This window comes from Chenopodium quinoa, unplaced genomic scaffold (assembly GCF_001683475.1).
Source record: "Chenopodium quinoa cultivar QQ74 unplaced genomic scaffold, ASM168347v1, whole genome shotgun sequence".
Classification (NCBI taxonomy): Eukaryota; Viridiplantae; Streptophyta; class Magnoliopsida; order Caryophyllales; family Amaranthaceae; genus Chenopodium; species Chenopodium quinoa.
Genome location: NW_018742770.1, coordinates 3,420,615 through 3,446,154, shown reverse-complemented (window position 1 = coordinate 3,446,154; position 25,540 = coordinate 3,420,615). Strand labels below are relative to the sequence as shown.

Sequence of the window (25,540 nt, the reverse complement as noted above, 5' to 3'; positions counted from 1 at the left end):
AGTATTAAAATTATATTAAAAATTGCGTATGCATTTTGGTGTATAGGAAGCCATAAAAGAGAAATAAATGCTTTTAAAAAAAATTAATACGAGTTCAATACCTAATTATTTTTTATAAAAAATTTAGTAGTATTTGAGTAGCGCCTAAAATAAATCGTATCCGTTAGTGTGAATAAGAAAAGGCATGTTGATTGGCAAGTAAAACCAATAATGAAACTCCAAACTGAGATGAAAAGAGAAAGAAAAGTTTTTTCAAATAATGAGTGAATTCTAGAGAAAAAGAAGATAATCAAGGTATACTTTTAATGGGCCTAGCTAGGTGGGGGTAAAAAAAAAGGAATGGGTTAGATAAAAGTTGGTGGAATTCCAAAAATAGTTTACAACAAAAAGGTTGGTTCCATTAAAAATAAAATAAAAAATAAATAAAATAAAATTTAAAAAAGTAAGAAAAAAGGGTTGGTTAATGCTTGTGCATGAATTTGGATTGTTAAAGTTGTGCTTTCCATCATTTGTGAAGATAGTCGGTTGTACTTGAGAAATCATCTGTTGCAGTTGACCAATTATAGTACTCATTGGTTCATGACCAAGAGGTGTTAACTTAGATTGTAATTCAATTGTTTAACCTCCTAATTACTAAACTTTGTAAGTTGTGTTTATCATGTATAATTAGGTGCTTTTTTGATATACAAGTATTCAATTGAATATATATGTATGCTAACTACATTCTTATTTAAGCCACATATGTAGAATTTAATTAAATATGATGTACTTCCTAGTTCATTGTTATTATTATGGAAAGTTAATAGTTTGATATTACACATTGAGGTTAATCTAGCAAGATCTCACTTTTTACACGATACACAAATGAAAATTAGATCTATGCACGCATCTCTTACATATGTCAATGAATATAGGAAGCTAATATTAGAGAAAATTTGTCCCGTCAAAAAAAAATATTAGAGAAAATTTGTCAATAAAAAATGGTCTTAATTTATGTTAATGAATGTATAGATAATAATAAATAAATAAATAAATCAATAAAGTGTTTTTTTTTGTTTCAAAAATAAATAAATAAAGTGTTTTTGGATGATAAATCATTAGTTATATATGGAGTAGCAAACTCCAAAATTCCCAAGAGCTTGATAAATTTGATATATATAGTATGAACAAGAGAATTCTCAATAATGTAACGCAATTACGCAATTAGAAAGAAATGTTTATTTTTTTTTCCTAAAATAAAAATATATAACGAAAAAGTCACAAATTAATAATAATATAGATGGAACACGATCATCCCAATCTTTGATTTGCTACAACTTTAACAAACTTAAATGACATCCACTAAAAGAATTGTTAATGATTAGAATTTAAGTGTCAATAACTACATTGAAAAGAGATGATAAAATGAGGTAAACCTAATTATTAAGTAAACTTTCCTTAAGTAACTAATTCCTTACACCAATCCTAGAAAAGAGGAAAAAAAATCCCGACATGAGGTGAGTGGATCGAATGTCTGGAGTTGCTTGATGTAATTAGGTCAACAACATTTAGTGAAGTACAAGTTGAGCTATTTTGTTCAAATAAAGGGCTTGATGTACGTAATGCATGCATACTCTTTATAACGATCTTGTTGTCAATTAGAAGTTGCTTGCATGGCTAATTTTTAAAAATGAAATTCTTTAAAAAATAGCGTCATGAGAAACTACACTTGTATAACGACCTTGTTTAATCCATAAATTTATATTATACTAGTTTTGTAACTTGCGATGCACGGGTTGTTTATTGAATTTTAAGATAAAGTTATAGTTCGAGTTAACTCATAACCAGACCTAACAGGTCTATATAGTAATAAAATTTTATTAGATTGTGAAGTATATATGTTATTTTAATTCGATTAGTACATATTATAAATGAATGATTTACGCTTTGAACTACTTCATTTGTTCCAAAAAATATTATGATACACAAAAAAAAATTATATGATAATTTTATAGAATTATAATCTAATAATTTTTTTTGAATAAAATTATAATTCAATTTGTACGTCTGAAGTATTGGTATTTTATCGAAAATAAAACTCTAAACCAACAATTTTATCCTAAAATTCTATCTTATAAAGTCTATTTAAATCTATCCAACGTGGCACGACACTTGGCGAAAAGTTAGAACGCCAAGTGTCGCTGCCTCGTGACCTGACTAAAAGTTTAGCTTTATATATTAGTTATATGATTGTTTCACATACTCGTCTAACACAATTTTAACACTTACTTTGTACAATTTTTCTAAGTTTAATTGAGCTATTTTAGTAACTTATCTTGACATTTTGTACTCCGTAATACATACTTATAGAAAATACAGCACAAAAAGGTATTATGACAATAGCAAAAGCTAATTTATTGAGACAAAATCACCGGTATACTCCGTAATACGTAGTATATAAGAGCCAACACAATTATTTGTAATAGATATAAAAGAAGAGATATGATTCCTAATCAAAAAGTAATAATAACTATCAAAGTCTCATCAATTATACTCCTTAATTAATCCCAAAATTAAATGACTCTAGGTGGCTAACCAAGAAAGACAACAAATAAATTTGCACAATCATTTTTTCTTAGCTACAAGTAAATCTTAGTGATGATACTATGTACCCTATCATTAGCCGACGTCTATAAATTCCATAGATTGCAAATTTAATGTAATAATAATAATACACTCATACAAAGGACAATGATTTTGAATTAGATGCAAATAAAATACACATATAAATTTATCTTTTAATTTAATTTAATTTATTTTTAAATACCACAAAATTGCTTACCTTTTACAAAAGAGTTTAAATGACTAAGAAAAAAACCTAAATCCTATTATTCCTAAAGTACAAAGCACCACTATATATATTATAATGAAAAATTACCAATTCTAATAGTGTTACTAAAAGTCCACAACATAGGATAATAATAATTAGATATAACATAATCTAAGGTAAAGTTGCTTTCATGCTCATAATTTGCATGTTTAGTTGCTATATGATGTTTCGCTTTCAAATGGGATATTTCCACATGTTAATAGTATTATTTTTTGCATTGTTTGTTGTTTTTGTAGTATATACCTTGGAGAATTTGTAACAAGGATAGATGACTGACAAAATTGTCATAAGTTTTATACTAAAATTTGGTCATAAAACCAAATATAAATATAAGTTTTTATGTACAGATGTACATTTGTGCTAAATTTCTGGCAGAATGTTCAGAATGTAATAAATGATGGTGGTTTATTTTAATGTTATGGAATTAATTAACTAGTTACTAAACAAACTTTATTATTAAACTCCGTAATAACTGTAATATGAAACTATTTGTTTCTCCTTTAGTAAAGCAAAAGGGATGTTGTACACTTGTATTCATGCCTTGATAGTTCCATCTTGGCATGTTAGCATGCATCGCTCTATGATTGCTCTCCTTCTTGTAGGTATTGATCGAGTGCGACTGATCTTGATGATGAGATGCGTAATAAATTATCTATAAATATTATTCACAATTTTGACTACGGAATGTATAATAAGTAATTTCTCGATAAAATAAGTCACTCTTAACATAATGTAATATAACCATCCCGACATGCTTACACTTAGCAACAAAGCATGTCACCTCAAGATGGTAATATCTAGAATTATATTCTAGGCTACTCTTCAAATATAACTACTAAAAAAAGATTGACTACGTATCAAAATTCTTAATTAAGGCATCATTTCATAGTAGACATCCATGCTAGGAGAGTCTTTAATCTTGTTTTAAAAATTGTGGAGCTTTAAGTTTCTTCTTACACTTAGAATAAGAAATAAATTAGTATGACATAATGTGACGATTTGAGTAGTTTAGAACAGCATTGTATGCACATTATATATACAAACAACAATAATGTTTCTATCAACTTTTGACCAAGTTAAAAGGGAAAAAAGTGTCTTCCCTTTATAGAGGATATCCTTTAGCATATAACTCAGTTGTCAATGGATGTTGTGCTCTTCATTCAATATTCATTGTCATAACATAATCTAAATATTCGAGTTAACTTATTTGTACTCATATATCATGATAAGTATACTCCCTCTGTTACATATTACTCGCAATAAAGGGGTATTATTTGTGAGACATAAAATATTAAATTATGAGAATAGCTTATAAGTTTGATATCTCTAGTTGTTTCATTCACTGATTTTGATTAAATAGTCGGTAGAAAAAAAAAATTATAATAAATAACAAATTACACATCTAAAGTAGCGAAATGAGTGGATGAATCAATTTCTCAATACAATCCTAATAACTGGAAGGTAAAGAGTTTGTCAAATACATGTCATCTTATCCTTATAGATAAACTAGGAATTCTCCTCCATAAATTTGTCTTAATTTCCCATCCCAACAATTATATATTCATGAATTTGATTTGACTAGTAATATAGTGTCTAAACTAGGAGTACAATCTAAGAAAAGAACTCATATTTTAAATGCATTTAAGAGTATTTTAAGGAAAATTGTTATTACAATTCTAAAATAAAAAAACAACAACAACAACAAAGTGTCAAAATCGTTCTCCCTAGGACTTTTGTGAAGTGTTGTATCCTTGAAGATTTGGTTCCACATTAAAATTATGGACTTTAAGCATGATTAAAACATCCCCTTCAAGATGTTTGGATTTAATTACACCAATCTAGTATGGCTTGACCTTGCATGATTTGGATTGAATTTTCTAATATAACAATTGTGCTATTCTTCCTCATATAGGTCAAGAAAGGCCTAAATCCCATTTAAGGCTATGTGGTAGTAATTCGTATGGCACTTATTCCGATTCAATTTTATGAGATTTGGGCAACAATTTAAATCCGAACAAACAATAGGCGTTTTGGACAACACAATTTAAAGAGAAAAGAATAAGGCGGAAAAAATAATAGATTCATAAAAGTTTAATTGCTATCTTCCCTTCCACCATTATTGCTTTCCTAACACACTATTAAACTATACCAAATTTTTAATTAAACTATACCAAATTCTTATGTACATTCACATCGTTTGGTGGTCAACATACATGATCATTTCAAACACTCCATCATAGAAAATAAAGAAGACTAAAAGTTATTTAATCCAACTTTAATTTTCTTTCAACCTAAAATAAATTGTTAGCTCATATTATACACTATACTATAATAATGTGGCAACAACATTAGTAGTAGTTTAGTACCATACACCTCTAGATGGTGATGTAATGAATTAGCCTCCTAGAAGGAACCATAAAAATCAACCAAAAATCAAGGCATTTTTGAATGGTTTATATACTTTTTAGCTCAAAACATGTGACATAAAAAAATGTATAACAAGACACTTTGTTTGGACATTACTTCTAATAAGGACAATAAAAGAAAGAAATATTAAAATTTTATAAAAATAAAATTATAAATAAATGTGGTGGTTAGATGGCAACAAACAAAAATTGACACGTAATCATAAATTTGTACCCAACCTTAGCTTCTACCTATTTGACAAATCTTCTCTTCCAATCATAATGGATTTGTTTACCAATTAAAATAAAGTAAATTACATAATAATTTCATATAATAAGGTTACAAATAAAAACAAAAACTTTGAATTTGAGCGTATTCGTGTGTTCCATGCTGCTCCTGCTCCCTCGGTTTGTGGTGTAATCATAGATCAATCACGCCAAAGACTGCAATTTCATAAACATTATCTTGTTTGGAAATGTTAATACAAACTATATTCGACCAAATTAATTGTTGATTTTACACCAAACTATTGTTTTATAATCTATTTAGTCTTGATGCCTACTTATTGTGTTATGACTTGTGACTAAATTGTATAGTTTCTTCACATAATGATAGCTTCTTCATTGGTTTTTTTAAAGAGTGAAATCGAAAATTCTAATGGAAATTTCCTTTGTTACAGGAGAGTTTATATTATTTAAGGTACTAAGTAAAATTTTAGAATCGCCTAAAGCCACAAAGGACATTGATGTATACGAGACTGAATTTGTGCATTTAGATACAACTATGATTTTAAAAATAAAGCTAAAGTAAAAGGGCAAGTTTTTCTATAAACTTCTCAAAATTCCTTTCAATATAGTATGCAATGGAGATTGCAAGTAAAATTTCCATAACTATAAATCAGCAAGAGTAACATCAAATATTTTTACAAACTTTGCATAGAGTTTAAAAACAAATAAGTGTGCTATGTATTAATTACTCGCAAAACAACACCCATGAACAAAGTCTGGCATGATAGCAAGAAGCAAGGTTCACTGAATCACCACATGAGATCGAGTTGAACACTTAAAACGCAAGAGGAGGGCAAAGATAGAGAGGTTTTGATATTCGATCAGATAAGCTCGGAATCTCATTGTTACATCATTTTAGTGAAAAGCCAAGAAAATAACAAAACATAGACATAAATTTGAACTTTAAATGAACTCCAACAGAATTGTAACTCAAGATATAACATTCCAAGATTGTGGAAACAAAACCTAATTTAGGAACATTAGTCGTACAAAATGGCTCCAATTGCTTGACTTCTCTTCTCAATTCTCATCAATTATTCAAACTAAGGGCCCACTACACAAATGCAACCCGAAAAACTGCAATAAATGGCTCTAATTGCTTAACTGCCCTTCAAAATATCAGATTATTGAAATCATCAAGCCATAAAAAATATGCCAAGTATGTATATAAAATACCTTAGAGATAGTCTTCAATTTTTCATGTCCTAAATCATGGTCCCAGTGTTGTATTAATGCTACTGATACTAACTCGAAAGACTAATTAAAGGAGTCGTAATCTTCAGTAATAACACAGTGAAGCATATAGTAGAACGTCTAAAACTCGATGCTGGATTTTTGGATCACTTACATGTGAAGGAAAGGTGACGGGACAATTCTGTTTTCCCATGCGCCACTATAAGAATGATATCTGCAAGAGGGAATTACCTTATAATCTTCCCACCAACCGCGTTTTTTATTGCATCAGCAACAAAATCTTCACAGCACATGACGAACTTTTCCACAAATGATAGTATCTCAGTTCAACAACCAAGTTCAAGGAGCTGATTTGTACTGATTTGCGCCCTTGAAAAGGAATTTCGACGAATCCTTCTGCAGTTATGTAGCGCAAAAAATACCTGCAGGCTACAAACTTACGTTCAATTACTAACATTAAATGCAGGTATCCTCAACTTCTAGCTACTCAACAGCTTATCACGCCAAAAATATCAGCTCATATAATTAAAGTAGTGCAGGAGCAACTATCAGAATAGAAGAATGCAACCAAAACAAAGAATAAGGTGACAACGAGTGACAAGATCATATCCAAACAGGATGTTTTGAGAAAAAAAGTTGCCAGCATAGAAACAAAGGAAATAACTATTCAAGACTCATGGAGCCATATAGTTTAGGCCAACCTGAGTAGAAAGAAAAGAAAAAAGACACCCTCAGTCCAAAGTAAACCACTTTTGTTCTTATATTCAGTTTGCCAATAACCTTAAATGCCCCCCCAAAAATAATATAATCATTCTGTTCCCCTTGAGTTTTACCAAAAATTCCCAACCTGCAAACCAATAAGAATTTTTTTTTTTTTTTTTTAATTGCTCCATGAGTGATTTCACGCCGCACATGCATTGCTTTTGCTATTAATATCTTTGATTATACTTTGTAAAATTATAAAAAGTGATATTTGAAAAGTAGATTTCGAAACGAATCTAACTACACCCACATGATTAAATGTTTTCCTTACGGATAAATCACAAAAGATGGTCAAAGAACATTATGTGAATAGTGTACAAGTCTTGTGGTGCAATAGGGAAGTATAATATTTAAGACCTAAAAAGCAACCGGTCAGCAAATTAAATGAGCCACCAAACAAATTGAATTACTCATATAAGATTAAGCTTACAAGGCTCAGCAAACCCATGATTAGTCAGTTGTACTTAATGACAAAATGGACCCTTTGTTGTATATCACCAAGTAGCAAAATGCTAACAAGGAATGAAAGAGCATAATTGACATGACCAAGTAGCAAAAAGTTTATTAAGAAATATTTACATCAAAATGTAGGGCTATCTACTTAAATTATATACTTCAGCCAAAGCTTTATCCTGTGTCTCATAAAAAACCAAATTTTGCTCTTTTGTTTTAGCATCTACAGCATATATGCTTTCATCAATCAGATCAAGTAATGATATCTTCCATGAACCTTGTTTTCAGACTTACAGGTACACTTGGTTCAGAACCAGGAGCATCACTGTTATACTTGGCCTATATTACTAACAGAAAATGTGATAAAAGAGCATTGACACTGTATTTTGGGGCTTTCCATTTGACCTCAAGCACCTGGTTCACAACAATGTGCATGCTCAACAAATGATTTCCTATGGAGCAAAGTTGATCATGGTTTTCATGATATAGCCAAGTCAAACATCTGGACAAATAACCCACTCTGAGTCTCTGACAGGGTTGAGAAACTCACGAGTAAATAATATTGGAGACAAATGCCAGTTGCCTGAGCATTAAGACAGAATGCATGGAGTAGCAATACAAGCACACAACTTCTAAGGAAGGGCAAATATTTTAAGCATACCACTTGCTCCTGGTGTTGTACCCTGATAACTTAAGGCTTTAATGCTTTATGCTAACGAATTATTAATCTTTCAAACAAGGATTACAACAGTTCATTTGTTCCCCACTATATTAGCAACCTGAAATTGTAAATAATGTAAGTAATTAATCACCTAGACCTAGCAATGAGTTCCAAGTTGCGGCATATAGCAAATAAAAAAAAAAGAAGATAATCCTTTCATCCCAAATTAGATTGTTCACTTTTCTTTTTCGCCCATCCCACTTTAGTATAAATCCATCAAAAATTGACAATGGCCACTATTGCCTTTTACCACTCTCTACCCCATTGATAATATAGTAAGGGACCCACACTCTCTCATCCAGTAAGATATTACCCCACTATATCCCATCATTTCCACCTTTTTTTTTTTTTTTTTTTTATCAAAATAACATTTGATAATCAAACACCTCTATACTAAGCCTATGCTTCATGATAAGTAAACAAACTAAACTAGTACTGAGGGAATTATTAAACATAAAATTAACAAAGGAACTCCATATAGAGGATAAAAGTTAAGTAGGCGACAAAGGAGAATACTAGCTCTATGCTTTTACTGAAGCTAAAGATATCAGCCAAGAGATAACACATGTTCTCTAAAGAGGTGGTAGGATTAAAGGCATTAATGAGACCCAATTCCTCATATATGGGTGGCTGGGACTCTGGGAGCATGGGTAGACAGGGTGGCCAAGTAGATAAGAGGCAGGCAACGTAAAATATGGATAGGATAACTAGATAAGGCACCAATATTTGGAGGGTTTATTTTTGCCTTTTCTGATAACTATTGGGAAGTGATTGGGCTACAGAAAAGTAAGTAGATTAAGTTTCATCACTCCCTTCAGAGATTCACAAAACTAAGATTGATGAATGATGACCCTTGATTCCAAGGACTTGTCTACTAAGGTCTTAAATTAACTTTCTGAAATTCTGTTCAGTCACCCTTATTCACTTCAAAAGATCCCACTTTTTTTTTATGCAATAATCTATGATATAAAACAAATGTATAATGAGGGAACTTAACACATACCTCTTTCTCTAGCTCTGAGGCCGGAAGATTCTCATTAACAAATCATTTAAAAAAACTGGTTTCTGCTTTTCCTGTAGTAAAAGCGTAAAACTAACTCAACAATATAAAACGCAAATAGAAAAAATGGAGGATACAGCCTAAATATAAAATTTAGAGAATACCATATCTTGCCTCCATTTCATTCCTCTCCTACAAGTTGCTTCCCGAATTTCCTTAACGCAAGTGCATAAACTTCCTTCCTTTTCCTCGATGTTCCTTCAGCAACCAACTTTACAGCCTGCATCAATCACACATCAATGGCCTAATACACAAAAAAGTTTGAACATTTGAATCAATTAAACAAACACATACCATCATAATATAAAATGCAGCAACTTTATATTTTATACAATAAACAATCCAACAAGCAGAAATCCAATGTTGATCTAAGATGTACACTTGACAAAAAATAACGGCAGGTGGAAACAATACAGGGTGGGCAATCTTGATATATATGCTTCTGCCTTACTAGATTTTAAAAGTGATTGATTTTCTTCATTGAAACAGAAAATATTATTTTAACATTCAACAGGTATTTGAAGACCACAGCTGAGTACAAGGCATTTTAAAAGGTAAGCATCCTTCCTTTCAGACAGAAATGTAAGCCGATATGATAAGCACACATTATCTGTGCGCTGAAAAAACGCTTCCTGAAAAATAACATCCAAACCCTTTCAACATCTGACAAGTTCAAAACCCACAGCCCATAGGAATTGCCCCCATCCCACACGCAAAAGTGAAACAACATGAACCAAATTCCAAAAAATGACGTTAAATTACCTGAAGAGAAGTTCAGAATTTTTATTACAGAAAGCACAATTATAAATAAATAAATAAATAAATAAATAAATAGGATTATTCAGATTGAATTTTCCATTTTTGCATATTAAAAACTAATTTATTGTATGATAAAAAGACAGAAAGACCAGCAGTACAAAAAAAAAAAAAAAAAAAAATCCCCTGAGAAAGATAAACGATAGAAACATTCAAGAGGGTTGCAAAGATTACTGAAGGACAAACCAAGAAGTAAATTACAACAATAGTCATTAAACATTTCAGAGGAACTAAACATCCAATAGATGCATATTTCTTTTCCAGAAATATCTTCCATGAGCAGAACAATTTACCTCTGTCTTTCAATGCTCCCTTTTTATTTACAAAGATCATACTCCCTAGATCAAAGGACTTCGTAAATCATACTCCATACTTCACTAAAACTTATCAATCACTTCAAAAGGAAGTACACCCTATAGAAAAGAGATACTTCCTCCGTTTTTTTTAGTTGCATTACTTTCCTAAAAAGGAAGTTTCAAATTAGTTGCATCACTTGCCTTTTTAACTAATATATTCTCTTTCTCTCTCTTATGACTTGAACCCTACTTATTTTTTCTCTCTATCTCTTTCTACTCCAAATATTGCCTAGGAGTCAGTGAAAACTAAAGTGATGCAACTAAAAAAAACGGAGGAAGTAGAAGGAATGAACATCTATTACCATCGACAGACTATGCCCATTACTTATGAGCTCCTTGAGTTCATCCTCAATCTGAGAATCTGGTGGAGCTTCATCAATGCAGTCGGCCTTTCCCTCTATTAGAAGTGTCATTTCTCCCTTCGGTTTCCGAGATACAAATGCCTCCTTAGCATCCTGCAAGGTACCACGCCAAAACTGCAAGGCTCATGGAAGTTAGAACTCAGTGACAAAAGGCCAAAATCCAATCTAGAAATTAATATAGAAGTCAAAAGTTCAAAACTCAGAGTATCAGACAAATGCTAATATAATCAGATCCTTAAAATTATGGGAAAAACATTTCACTAATTCAAATCAGTGAATCACTAACAATTCACTATCTAACCAAAATCCATACATCAAGCAATCAAACACTCACTAAAATCATACCTCTTCATGAATTTTGGTCATTTCTCGAGCTATGACACATCTCCTGCAACATTAAAAAGTATATGATCACAACCAATCACACAAAACAAAAGACAAAAAAAGTGTCTAAGTAGTTGCAATTATTTACTACTCCTATCTCAAACTTCTGCCTTTTTCCCTCCTATCCCCTTTTCATAATCACTCCACCCAAAAACTGATTGTTTCCAATGAAGCTGATATGCCAAGGGAAACAATTTGACATAACCCAAATCAAGTTACTTTGATTACTAAACAGAAGCTATCAGCTAAATAATTAAACAAGAGTTCACGGTATAAGTAATTAAGTATAGGGATGCTTGCCCTTATTATGAGTACCATCCAAAGGACTGAACGAAGATAAGGACAAGCCCCTGATGAGGACAGTAATCCTAAGAAAACCAACATGTCCTTTACAAGCACAATATAAATCTCTAACAAATGTATTGAGAAACAATTTTTACTCCAATTTACAATCTTGACTACATAGAGACAATAGAGTACACTTAAGCATTTGCCTATTTTATTGAATAGTATTTATCATCTGATTTGTATTGAGTAAACATTTACCTTGAGTCCCCAAAAACTGAAGAAGTTTCTTCAAGAAACTGGTGTAGCTTGTGTGGGGGAACAAAGAAAATCTGTGTTGCACTCTGATTGGCAGAGAGCAAGAGCCTCTCTCTTCTTGACCCAGCATGCTTAGGAAGAAATCCAACTAGATCAACAAAAGGAATGGAGGAATAAGATGCCACCCAACTACGTTGAGGAAAAATTACAGATATGTACACCTGATAGTTTGCAAATTACCAAAGGTGAAGTCATCAGTTGGCAAACCCGAGGCAGAGAGAGCAGAAACTACAACTGAAGCACCGGGGATGGGAACCACAATGATTTTTTCTTCAACACACAGCTTTACCTGTGGACATAAATTATTGTCACGTATTAATAATTTATGATACTTCATAACATTATCCACAATTCCATCTATGGGTACTGACCAAACCTTAAGTTAAGCAGAATCTTGATATTAAACTGGTAACAGGCAACTTGTGTTAACAGAGGGAAATTGTGATAAGACATTAAGAACTATAGTTGATTAGACGAAATTCTAGCCATGATGATAATATCATGAACGGAATGCAAAATACTTTTATAGGACATTCACAGTATAAAACACTTATAAAAGATGGTTTAAAAATTGTAATTTGAATCAAGGGTGAAATTCGTCACAATCCCACCCTTCCCCAGATGTGATCAGGTCAATGGCTTGATGCCTTGATATCATTATAGCTAGTATTAAGAAAAAAAAAAATAGGGATAAATTTATTAATGAAGATTAAACAACGCATCAACTGACCAATTCTGTTCCAGGATCACTAATACCAGGCATCCCAGCATCACTAATCAGAGCGACAATTTCACCCTCTTGTAAACGTTTCAAAACAGTTTGCCCTCTCTGAAACTCGTTAAACTTGTGATAGCTCATCTAGAAACAAAACAAGCTCCAATCAATATACAAACTAGCTGAATCTAGGGAACAAAAAAATAATTCCATCATCATACATACAAGGGGTGTTTTGATTCCATAATAATGAAGCAACTTTCCGGAATGTCTAGTGTCCTCAGAAAGTATCACGTCAGCTGATTTCAGCACCCGCAATGCACTGAAATTTAAGATCAAATTGAGAAGGGAAAAAGTTCAATACAGCAAGAATAATGTAAGTCAAGAAACCCGCACGCTCATTAAATATCAACAAAATCAATTTGCTAGTCCTAGTGTCCATCAATCAAACACAAACCAACAGCTTGAACATCATCAACACAACACACAAACACTAAAATCTTTAACATTCCACAATCCACATAAATTACCTTTAAAGGACAAAGCTTGAAGTAATGTATCGAAAACTAACTTTAACGTGACCAAACTGCGAGGATAGTTTACAACAAAATAAACACATCACATCACAGTTACTGTAAATGAAGTACATATTATGTTGATTGATATACATTTGCATTGAAAGACATAGCATCAACATTACAAGAAATGAATAAACAACTCGAAAATTTCGAAATGGGAGGCAAATACCGTAATGTGATATCTTCAAGATTACCAATGGGAGTCCCTACTAAATACAACCCCGGCTTCAAAGTCCCCTGTCATCAATTCTCAATACAATCAAAATTTTGAAGGATTATAGAATTCGAATTTGTAAGCACCATTTCCACTAAATTATGTTCAGAATCAAATAACATATACACACTTAGCATACCAATAATTAAAATTAAAAGGGGTACAAAATCAATTAACAAAATTAGGGGACATTGACAAACCCTAGTATATAGCAAATTTAAAACTTGACCCAATAAAAAATGGCACAATTGAAGTTGACCCATTTGAGGAAAATGGTCAACGGAGAGAGAGATGACCTGTTTAGGAGATTGTGGGAGGGAGATATCGGGTGTATCAGAGTCAGAGGAAGCGATAAGAGAGTTGGAGCAGAACGAAACGACGGCGTATTTGGGGAAACGCAAGGAGGAGATTGAAGAGGAGAGAGAGTGGGAGAAGTGAGTGCGCCACCTTCAAACTATCGCCGGAGTATCAGAAATCGCCGTCCATGGTAGAAAGCGCGCCACTGCCACCATTTTCGCACTCACTGGAGTTACTACAGGGCACAGGCTCTACTGCAAAACCCAAAGATCAGTAGAGCAGGCAGTAGCCTGTAGGGGGTATTATTTTTACTACTATTTTATTTGTCGGGTCAGAACATCTCACAGGTCAAGTCGATCAATCTAACTCAAGAAATTGGGCTAGATACGGAGTATTTCGGAAGCAAGAGAAGCAATACAAATCTATCACATGCAAAACTACAACTTTCACGTTTTGGTTAAAGTTTTGACTGGATTATTTAGGTTAAAATAATGACCGAACCTCGGGTCAGACACTTTTAGAGTAAGGGAGAAGGATAAGGGATCTCCACCCTCAAAGTGCCTCTAATGGGGATTGAACCCCCAACCTCAAGGTTGGAAGGTTCAATCTTTTCCACTAGAGCAAGCTTAACTTGGTAATTAAGAATTTTTGTTGCTAATACATGTTTGGCTAATAAGACAATTTGTTGATAGACATGTTGATCTAAGTTTTTTGTTTCTTGAAATTTCATGAATACCTTGGTTTTATCCATTCACATCAAGTCATCAAATAGTTTGTTATTTTTCCTTTGTTACAAGATGTTAGATAAAGGGAAAGTAACCAACCAGCAAGTTGATGACTTAGTCCCCCTTCCCCCACACCCTCCCTTCTATAAATTGTTAGCCTCCTGACACAGGTTGAGTATACGTAAAAAAATTTACAAAATTCTTTATGAGGGGCTTCATTTGGAAGAACAAAAGACTTAACGAGGGTCTTGTATCATAAGAGTTTCTCCTATCACGGGAGGGCCAGGGCCGTAGGGGTGAGGATTGAACCCTAGTCACACCAGGAGGAGATAGAATACTTGTATCAATTTATACTAACTAAATGACCAAAAAAAAAACACATTCATAGTCAACTCACTCAAATTGATAAAATTTAGTTTAAAATTTTATTTAAATGAATCTAATTAGATCTTTTTGGTCAAAACAAATGAAGTATAGAATTGTGCTTCATCACTTTATTGCTAAGATCTTTCTTCTAATCATGTAGGTCAAATAGGTGACTAGTGAGTAATGTTTGCCCACTACCAAGGAGAGACCATACTACGGAGTAGTAAAATTTTGATATTTGAGAGGTTGAAGACAATGAAGCATTGACACAAATTGTTTATCGGTTATAGTTATGGTTGATTTAAATATTGTAATTATTAATTGGATATCCAATCTGAAATTACATATTATCTGTTTTCTGGACTTTTGTGAATTTGCTTTAAATGTCATCGTTTTATCAAAATAATTTCAGTTGGTAATTATAATTTTTGTTTGATATACTTTATTGTTAATTGTAATTACTGGCTAAGCTTTTGCGTTAAAGTATATTTTTGCCCTAGGTATAGTTGCTCTCGGTAGCGGGCTGTCATTGCTCGGTGTCTTGTAGTGTCAAACTGTCTATTGTGTCAAAACATTGTTAAAACCATAAACTATTGACACAATAACACACAAATTTGACATGAATTGGTCATCTTTACTTTTCTTTAAGCCTTAAAAAGAATGCTTAAAGCACACTTTGTATATCTCAGTGGCCTGCACACTGCACTCTAATCTGCACTAAACACTTCCTGGGTTTAGCTTGCTCAGATTCCTTACAGTGGCATAGCAACATTTAAAAAACCTGCTAACTTTCTCATACTTTTAAATTAGAAGTCATTGCTTTACATCTGATGTTTCCGCATTTTAGAGGTCATCCATATCATCCCCCGAGCTAAACAAGAGGGTTAACATAAATCATTTTTACTCCTGCATCCACTTCGACATCTCCTGGAGATAGGAGGCTGTATTCATCCTAGAAGTCAATTCTATATAACAGTTTTTCAATAGGTCTGACAAATACTATTCATATATTACACTTTATCGTCATGAAAACACCACCTCGTTTCCTTAGGAGATCTACCGTTCCTACATTTCTTCACATAACGGTCATTGTCTGCAGGGCGTTGCTGCAAAAAGTAACAAAACTGTTTCAGTTATCTTAAGAATATGAGTAAGCAAAAGCTCAAATGGCAACTGCTGTGAGTCGAGGGTGTGGCCAGGGATAGTAACTCAACAAACCTTTGAGGTAGAGCTTGACAGCATTGAAAGAATACTGATACAAATTGAGCTGACTGTCATTGCTGGGGACCAAGAGTCGTATAAATTATCTGCAATCATAGACAATACAAGAAAGTATGTGTTGGCAAGGTCAGTTTTAACACAAATCATCTTAACGGTCCCATCCAAAATACACAAGAGAGCCTAAATCAGGGGAGATTAATATCAACAACGGTTTGTGGAAGAAACAAGGACTGTGAGCTTGCACCACAAAATGGCCTACATAATGTTTGAATGACTTGTGAAATAGATTTCCAATATCAATATCATGAGATTCATGACCATCCATTGGTAAACAAAACCAAAAATGAGTAAAATACAAAAAAGAAAAAAATATTTAAGGCACAATAACATCAACGCATAATGAGGTCGTAAAGCTATTATGATATTACAATCTTATGATACCTAAGCATAAAGATACAATTATTAAAAGTCTGTCCACAAGAATTTCAATCTCAATCACATAAGAGTGGCAGGTGTCTTCTTCATCAGTCTATCCGTATGACCGTATAAAGAAACTGAGGCTGAAAATTTTAAAACATGGGCATCACTGACTTTATAGAAAGACACATTAGTCAATGAATCTATCGAGCTACATAAGTGAGATTACACTTTATTTCAGCAACAATGACAACAGCCAATGGGAAATTTTTGTGCAGCGGGGTTTGGGAGATCAAATCTAAAATGAAGGATGACTTTCAGGTGGAGCGTAGACCAATAAGGGAAATAACAAAAATTATTAGTGACTGATGAAAGAGGGGAATTCAGTACATATATCGGCTAAATGTTCCAAACCATCTCACGAACTGAGCTACCTGGAACTTTTTATGTTTTCAAATGATATTGCTGGTAGTTGGCTTGTAGAAAATTAATCATCTATTAAAAGATTCTTCATTTTATAATATATAATGAACAAAAGACCCATGTAAAATATAGCTATTATGATATTCTAATATTTTGGCATGAAATGTAATTTGCCAAAGTCTATACACAAGAATGACAATCTTGGTTGTAAAAAAAAACGATAATCTCAATGCACATTAGAGGTTATATGACTTATATCTTCTTTATCAGCTTATAAGAAATAGAGATTGAGTCTGGGAAAAATGAAATACGAGCTTCACCAACTTTACAGAAAGGCACAATAGTCTATGCATCAATCAAGCTACAAGAATAAGATCATACATTATTACATCATAAAGATGACAGACATTGTGGATTTTGCTACTAGCAGGGTTTGAAAGGTCAAAGATGAATGCAGCCATATAACCCTAAGATGTAGAAAAACTATTTCATATGGAGTTTAGAACCATAATGGAAATAATATATTCATTCTACTAACTGATAAAAGAGGTGCATTGAGTGCCTAAGTGTTCCAAACCATCTCATGAACTGGGCCAGCTGTTTCATATTTACATATTTCAAATGATATTGCAGGTGTGTTGGCTTGTAGAAACAAGATCCTCTATTCAAAAACCCTTTGTTTTATAAAATTATTGAATAAAATATCCATGTAAGATGTAGCTCAAGCCACAGAGTGAATAAACATATGACTGTTCTAGTCCCGGTTTCCCCAGGTGAAGCTAAAAAGTGTAAGGTTACGTATGCACTTGATATATCTTGTAAACAAAATGGAGTAAAAATTTTGTGATCAACACAAAAACATTATAAAAACTAAGACTTAGCACTCAATTTGTTGAATAATTATTCATCAGAACAAAAGGGGCGCAAATTTTTCAATGGAGTGAAGAGGATGATAAAGCTAAATTTAAGTCTTCAGGAGAAAACAGGCCTGTTATGCTCATAATCTAGCATCAGATAGGAACTTCAAATAATTGGCAGAAATATATGTACTTCAGTACTTGTACTAATCTAACTGATGAATGATGATAAAGGAAAATTCAATAGGTTAATAAGAGGCCATGCACTCATGTAGGCTTATTACACCGAATCAACATTAGACTTGTTACTAATTTATTAGGCAGCAAAAACCAGTAGAAAATAAACAAAAGATAGGCGCTCAGAAGTCATGCTTCATTCAACAATTATAGATTCACAAGAACAAGGAGCATTAGTATTAGTATTAGCATTATATGCTTTGTTATCCATTCATCACATCCAAATATCTCATAACAGTTATAATAAGCAATCTGCTACTACATCCTCCAAAAAATATGGAAATTGGAGGTTATTCTTTTCATTAATCACTTTCATAATTCATAAACCTATCCACTTAAAAAAATTAAGCATAAATCTCAATCAAATCCAACAAGTGCACACTCAACTCATCACCATTCACCACTATCTGCAAGTTGCAAAATTGTCTAAAATCACCCCATCTCCCTCTTCATCTACATAATCATGTTAGGATTAGTGTGGAGATAGATAAATACATGGAGACATAAGGAGATTGCATAGAAGCTGCCTTATTGTTAAGGTTCGACCAAACTTGTGAAAAGTTCGGTCGAACCCGGTTTTAAGTCAGTAGGTGCACCAGTTTTCATTTCTAGAGGAGGAGTGACCAAACCCAAGGAGGTTCGACCGAACCACCCTAGGTTCGACCGAACTCTGGGTAGGTTCGGCCGAACCTCCCTGCTCCCTATTTCGTCGCTTCGTTTTCGGCTTGTGTGATTTGCTTTAATCTTAGCCGTTGGATTGTATTTTCTACCTAGACTATATATACCTTTTCTAAGCCTCTTTGTTGAGTATTCACAAACATTTAAACACATAGAGAGGGTTTGTGAGGAGCATTTGAATTCTATACAATTCATGCTTGTAATTCTTGAGTTCATTCATCATCAATATTACTCCATAGTGCAAGGGTGGGTTTTTTCTCCTGGTTCTCGGGTTTTCCCACGGTAACATTGTCTTCCTTTTACTTGCTTTAATTCCTTCAAAGTTGTTCTTGATTGTTATGCTTGTTTGTTCATTGCTATTGTGGGTTGATTGCAAGTTAGTTGAACACTTTAATCCTTACAATTGGTACCAGAGCCAAGGTTGAATCTTTGGTGTTTTGATGATTTAGGGTTTGTGTTAAACTTGAAATTGTGATTGAGTTTCAAAGTTTGGAACTTTAGGTGTTCAAAGTTTGAGTCTTGGGTGTCAAGTTGCATTCTTTGTTGTTGAAAACCTATTGTGGACTTTGTGTGTTTGATTTGCAATGGAAGAAGGCAAGTTGAGAATTGAGAAGTTTGATGGGAAGGATTTTGGGTTTTGGAAGATGCAAATAGAGGACTATTTGTATCAAAAGAACCTATATTTGCCCCTTACTAGTAAACCATCGGGTATGAAGGAAGAGGAGTGGAAAGTATTGATAGACAAGCCCTTTGAGTGATTAGATTGACATTGGCTAAGAGTGTTGCTTATAATGTCAAAGATGTGACAACGACGGTTGGTGTGATCAAAGCATTGTCCAATATGTATAAGAAGCCATCGGCTATGAACAAGGTGTTCTTGATGCGTCGTTTGTTTGAAATTGAGATGAATGATAGTGGTTCCGCCCCCGAACATATAAATGAATTCAATTCAATAATCTCTCAACTAGCTTCGGTTGAGATTAAGTTTGATGATGAAGTGAGGGCCTTGATCTTGTTGTCATCGTTGCCTAGAAGTTGGGATACCGTTGTAGCCGCCATTAGCAACTCTTCCGGAAAGTCGAAGTTGAAGTGTGATGATGTGAGGGACTTAATCTTGAGTGAGAGCTTGAGAAGGAAGAACTCGGGTGAGTCATCGGGTGGTGCTTATTCTAGTGAAGGTAGGGGACGTGGAAGACAACAAAGAGGTGCTCAAAGAGGAAGATCGAAGTCTAGAGGGAGGAGTAAGTCGAAAGGGAAGGTGAACATTGTGTGTTGGGGTTGTGGTGTGAAAGGGCATACTAAGAGGGAATGTCCTAATCCCAAGAAGAAGGGTGGTTCAAACCACAAGAACCACGATGATGCTAGTTCATCGGTTAGCTTGGCATCAAGCGATGAAATCGGTGATGCATTGATCTTGAGTGTTGATAGTCCCATTGAGTCTTGGATCCTTGATTCGGAAGCTTCATTTCATTCTTCTCCATGTAAGGAGATTTTCCAAAACTTCAAGAGTGACAAGTTTGGAAAGGTGTACCTTGCGGATGATGAACCTTTGGATATTGTGGGGAAGGGAGATGTTATGATCAAGACTTCAAGTGGGAGCTCATGGAAGCTTGAAGATGTTAGGTACATACCTAAGCTAAGGAAAAATTTGATTTCGCTGGTCAACTAGACTCAAGCGGTTTTAGAACCATGTTTGGTGAAGGTACTTGGAAGGTGTCAAAGGGAGCTATGGTGGTGGCTCGGGGCACGAAGACCGGCACATTGTACACTACCTTAGGGTGTAAAGCATGATTGCTACAACCGCAAATGATGAGACTAAGCTTTGGCATACTCGGCTTGGTCACATGAGTGAGAAAGGGATGAAATTGCTAGCTTCAAAGGGTAAGTTGTCGGGGTTGAAATCAATCGACATGAAATTTTGTGAGACATGTGTTTTTGGGAAACAAAAGGTGTCTTTCACAAAAACCAAACGGTCCTTGAAGAAGGAGAAGCTAGAACTTGTGCACACGGATGTTTGGGGCCCATACCCCATCAAGTCCCTTGGTGGTTCTCACTATTTTGTCACTTTCATTGATGATTCAACCCGGAAAGTATGGGTATATTTCATGAAGCACAAGTCGGAAGTGAATGAGAAGATCAAGACTTGGAAGGCGGAGGTTGAAAATGTTTCGGGCAAGAAGATTAAGGCAATCAAGTCCGACAATGGAGGAGAGTATGAGTTGGAAGCTTACAAAAACATTTGTAAGGAGCATGGAATTGTTTTGGAGAGGACCATTCCCGGTAAACCTCGCCAAAACGGGGTAGCGGAGCGGATGAATAGGACTTTACAGGAGAGGGCAAGGTGTATGAGGTTGTTTGCGGGCCTCCCAAAGTGTTTTTGGGCGGATGCCGTTAGTACCGTGGCTTACTTGATAAACCGTGGACCTTCGGTACCTTTGGAATTCAAGATACCGGAGGAGGAGTGGAGTGGTAAGGAGGTGTCCTACACTCACTTGAAGACCTTTGGTTGTGTGGCCTATTTGCAATCCGAAAAGAGAGACAAGCTAGACCCAAAAGCCATCAAATGTTACTTCATCGGGTATGGATGTGAGAAATATGGTTATAGATTGTGGGATCCTAAGAATCGAAAGATTGTTAGGCATTGTGACATCACTTTTGATGAGAGCTCTTTGTACAAAGACAACTTTGGTGGGAAATCCGTTGAGAAAGAATCAATTGAAGATGAGCGGGAATTTGTTGAGCTAGATGGTAAGGTTAGAAGTGATAAGGAAGTTGAACAGGTAGAAGTTGAGGTGCAAATTCAACAAGCATCTCCTCAACATGGTGCTCATGTTCCGGTGGATTCGGATTCAAGTGATTCGGATGATGATGATCACTTGGAAACGGATGAGCGAGTAGTTATGGGTGAGCCCGTTGTGGTTCATGGAGAGCCATCTACACCACCAACGGTGAGGAGATCATCAAGAACAATCAAGCCACCACACCGATATTCTCCATCCTTGCATTATTTGTTGTTGACGGATTCCGGTGAGCCGGAATGTTATAAAGAGGCAATGGGCATGGGTGACTCGTTGAAGTGGGAGCAAGCAATGGAAGATGAGATGTCTTCATTGGAGAAAAACAACACTTGGGTGCTGGTTGAGTTGCCTAAGGGCAAGAGAGCACTTTTGTGCAAGTGGATCTTTCGAAAGAAAGAAGAACCGGATGGTACAATTCGGTACAAGGCAAGACTTGTGGTGAAAGGTTTTTCACAAAAGGAGGGCATTGATTATCATGAGATCTTTGCTCCGGTTGTGAAGCTAACCACTATAAGAATCTTGTTGGCTATAGTGGTTTCGGAGGACTTATTTCTTGAGCAAATGGATGTAAAAACCGCGTTTTTACACGGTGATTTGGAGGAGGAAATCTACATGAAGCAACCGGAAGGGTTTCAAGTTCCGGGTCAAGAGAACTTGGTGTGCAAGCTTAAACGGAGTCTATATGGGTTGAAACAAGTTCCTAGACAATGGTACAAGAAGTTTGACAATTTCATGCTAGGCAATGGTTTCGTGAGAGCGGAAGGTGACCATTGTTGCTACTTTCAAAGGTATGACAATGGCTATATCTACTTGCTTTTGTATGTTGATGATATGTTGATTGCGGGAACTAGTATGGAAATTGTCAATGACTTGAAAAAGAAGTTGTCAAGAAGATTTGAGATGAAAGACTTGGGTGAGGCCAAGCAAATACTTGGCATGAGAATTTCTAGGGATAGCTCAACGGGTGTGTTGAAGTTATCTCAAGAGGAGTATGTCAAGAAGGTGCTTAAAAGATTTAACATGATTGATGCAAAGCCTCGAAGCTCACCTCTTTCAAGTGAGCTCAAGTTGACTAAGGAGGATTACCCAAAGACAAGGGAAGAGAAGGACAAAATGGTCATTGTTCCTTATGCTTCGGTCGTTGGTAGCATGATGTATGCTATGATTTGCACGAGGCCCGACATTGCTCACGCAGTGGGAGTTGTGAGTAGGTTCATGTCAAATCCGGGTGAGAGACATTGGGAAGCCGTGAAGTGGCTATTGAGGTATTTGTTGGGTACTTCAAGTATGGCTCTTTGCTTTAGGAGAAATGGAGTTGTTTTGGAAGGTTTTGTTGATGCCGATTTTGGAGGATGTTATGATTCAAGCAAAAGCACTTCGGGGTATGTGTATACTATTGGTGGTACGGCCATTAGTTGGATGAGCAAGCTCCAAAAGTGTGTCTCTATTTCTACGACGGAAGCCGAGTATGTGGCTATGTCGGAAGCGGGAAAGGAGATGGAATGTTTGAAGGGTTTCCTTTGAAGAAATGGGCATGAAACAAGATGTTTGTGCGTTGTATAGTGATAGCCAAAGTGCGGTTCAATTGGCTAAGAATCCTATGTTTCATTATCGCACTAAACACATCAAGAGGCGTTATCACTATACTAGGAGTTTGGTGAAGGATGGCACGATGTGTTTGAGGAAGATTGCCGGTTCAAAGAATCCGGCGGATATGCTCACTAAAGCTGTTTCTAGTGACAAATTGAGGTTGTGTAGGACCTCAATTGGACTCCATCATTAATTTGAAGGAGTGTTGTGCTATGGTGAAATTGTTTTGATGAATGTATTAAGTGTTCTTGAGGAAGGAGTGTGTATGTGGTAGTCTATGGTGCATGTTTGATCCTATCTCCAAGTGGGAGATTGTTAGGATTAGTGTGGAGATAGATAAATACATGGAGACATAAGGAGATTGCATAAAAGCTGCCTTATTGTTAAGGTTCGACCAAACTTGTGAAAAGTTCGGTCGAACCCGGTTTTAAGTCAGTAGGTGCACCAGTTTTCATTTCTAGAGGAGGAGTGACCAAACCCAAGGAGGTTCGACCGAACCACCCTAGGTTCGACCGAACTCTGGGTAGGTTCGGCCGAACCTCCCTGCTCCCTATTTCGTCGCTTCATTTTCGGCTTGTGTGATTTGCTTTAATCTTAGCCGTTGGATTGTATTTTCTACCTAGACTATATATACCTTTTCTAAGCCTCTTTGTTGAGTATTCACAAACATTTAAACACATAGAGAGGTTTTGAGAGGGTTTGTGAGGAGCATTTGAATTCTATACAATTCATGCTTGTAATTCTTAAGTTCATTCATCATCAATATTACTCCATAGTGCAAGGGTGGGTTTTTTCTCCCGGTTCTCGGGTTTTCCCACGGTAACATTGTCTTCCTTTTACTTGCTTTAATTCCTTCAAAGTTGTTCTTGATTGTTATGCTTGTTTGTTCATTGCTATTGTGGGTTGATTGCAAGTTAGTTGAACACTTTAATCCTTACAAATCATATACTTATAACTTTTCAAGACATGTCAAATTGTCAATGCATTTACAGAATCTTTCGCCCCAAATCACTTCAAAAAAACAAAATCACAATATATAACATGTATGAGCAATGTCAATAGTCATTTGTCATTGAAACATTTGATCTTATTCTAAGATATCATTCAATTCAATTGACTTCGTTAATACAATACAATCATACAAACATACAAGATACAACATATTTGTACTAAAATTCCACATACTCTCTCCATCTGAAAGTAGTCGTCAGATTGATAGTATAATTTAAACTACGCTACAACTTAATACATAAAATTGTATTGTATTAACACATATAGAGAACAAGTAAGCGTCTAAGGGAAAAAAAGTTCATCTAATACAAAGAAAGAAGTACCTAAACAAATATGCCCATTGCTGTAAATGTGAGGATGCAGAGGAGCAGGAGGTACAAATATAACCTACACCCCAAAAAAACAACAAATTAAACCAAATTCTAACCTAAAAATTGTGCAATTATAATAAAACTATACTAATAATAATAATTTAACATAAAGTAATCAAAAATCAACAAAAAAAATTCAGGGGTTCAATTGAATTAGAAAAATAAATACTATTAAATAATCACCTGGGGTGCTTCCATAGGATAATGCTCAGGAAAATCAACTTGAAGCTGATAAGTCTCGTTTGCATACAAAGTTCCAGGTGCTCCAGAAACTTCGATCACCCATCTTTTTAAAAAATAAAAATAAAAACAAATACCATATAAAAATCAAAACTTTTTTAATCATGAAAAAAAAAACAAAAAACCCAGAAAAAATTATACCTTTGAAGATTATCGGTGACCTTATGTTTGAAGCCAGCAGGAGGATTAAGCTGCCACTCAACCAGTTATTTTTGGAGTCGATTTTGGGCGATCTTGCTTAAAGCCTGAAAATTTAAACATATAAGCATGTAAATTAGCAATTATTATTATATTATTATACACTCGAGAACACGATGAACAGTTTTAAACTGTACTGATTTCGGGAGCACGATACGCGTTATGTTTTCGAGTGTAAGATCTAAATTGCGGTAAATTAAGGAATGAAGGTAGAAATTAAAGAGAGAAAAAAAAGAACCTTGCGTGATTGAGTGGAGGAACTGTCATGGTTTGAGAGAGAGAAAGAAAGAAAGAGAGAGAGAGAGAGAGTGGCAGAAAGTAATTGTGGGAT

At 34.6% G+C, this 25,540-nt stretch overlaps 1 protein-coding gene and 1 pseudogene across 1 annotated transcript; both read right to left on the bottom strand.

The window, feature by feature from the left end:
• Nucleotides 1-6,126: 6,126 nt before the first annotated feature.
• LOC110724759 (ribosomal RNA small subunit methyltransferase I-like) lies at nucleotides 6,127-14,229 on the bottom strand (the record flags this gene model as incomplete). Its single annotated transcript, XM_021904214.1, has 11 exons — nucleotides 6,127-7,185; nucleotides 9,696-9,766; nucleotides 9,857-9,972; nucleotides 11,227-11,400; nucleotides 11,632-11,674; nucleotides 12,217-12,361; nucleotides 12,454-12,562; nucleotides 13,004-13,132; nucleotides 13,214-13,310; nucleotides 13,736-13,803; nucleotides 14,077-14,229. Coding segments are annotated over 9 exons (1,017 nt in total), but the record flags the coding sequence as incomplete, so codon positions are not given.
• A 1,710-nt stretch (nucleotides 14,230-15,939) lies between these two features.
• On the bottom strand, nucleotides 15,940-25,540 carry LOC110724510 (annotated as a pseudogene).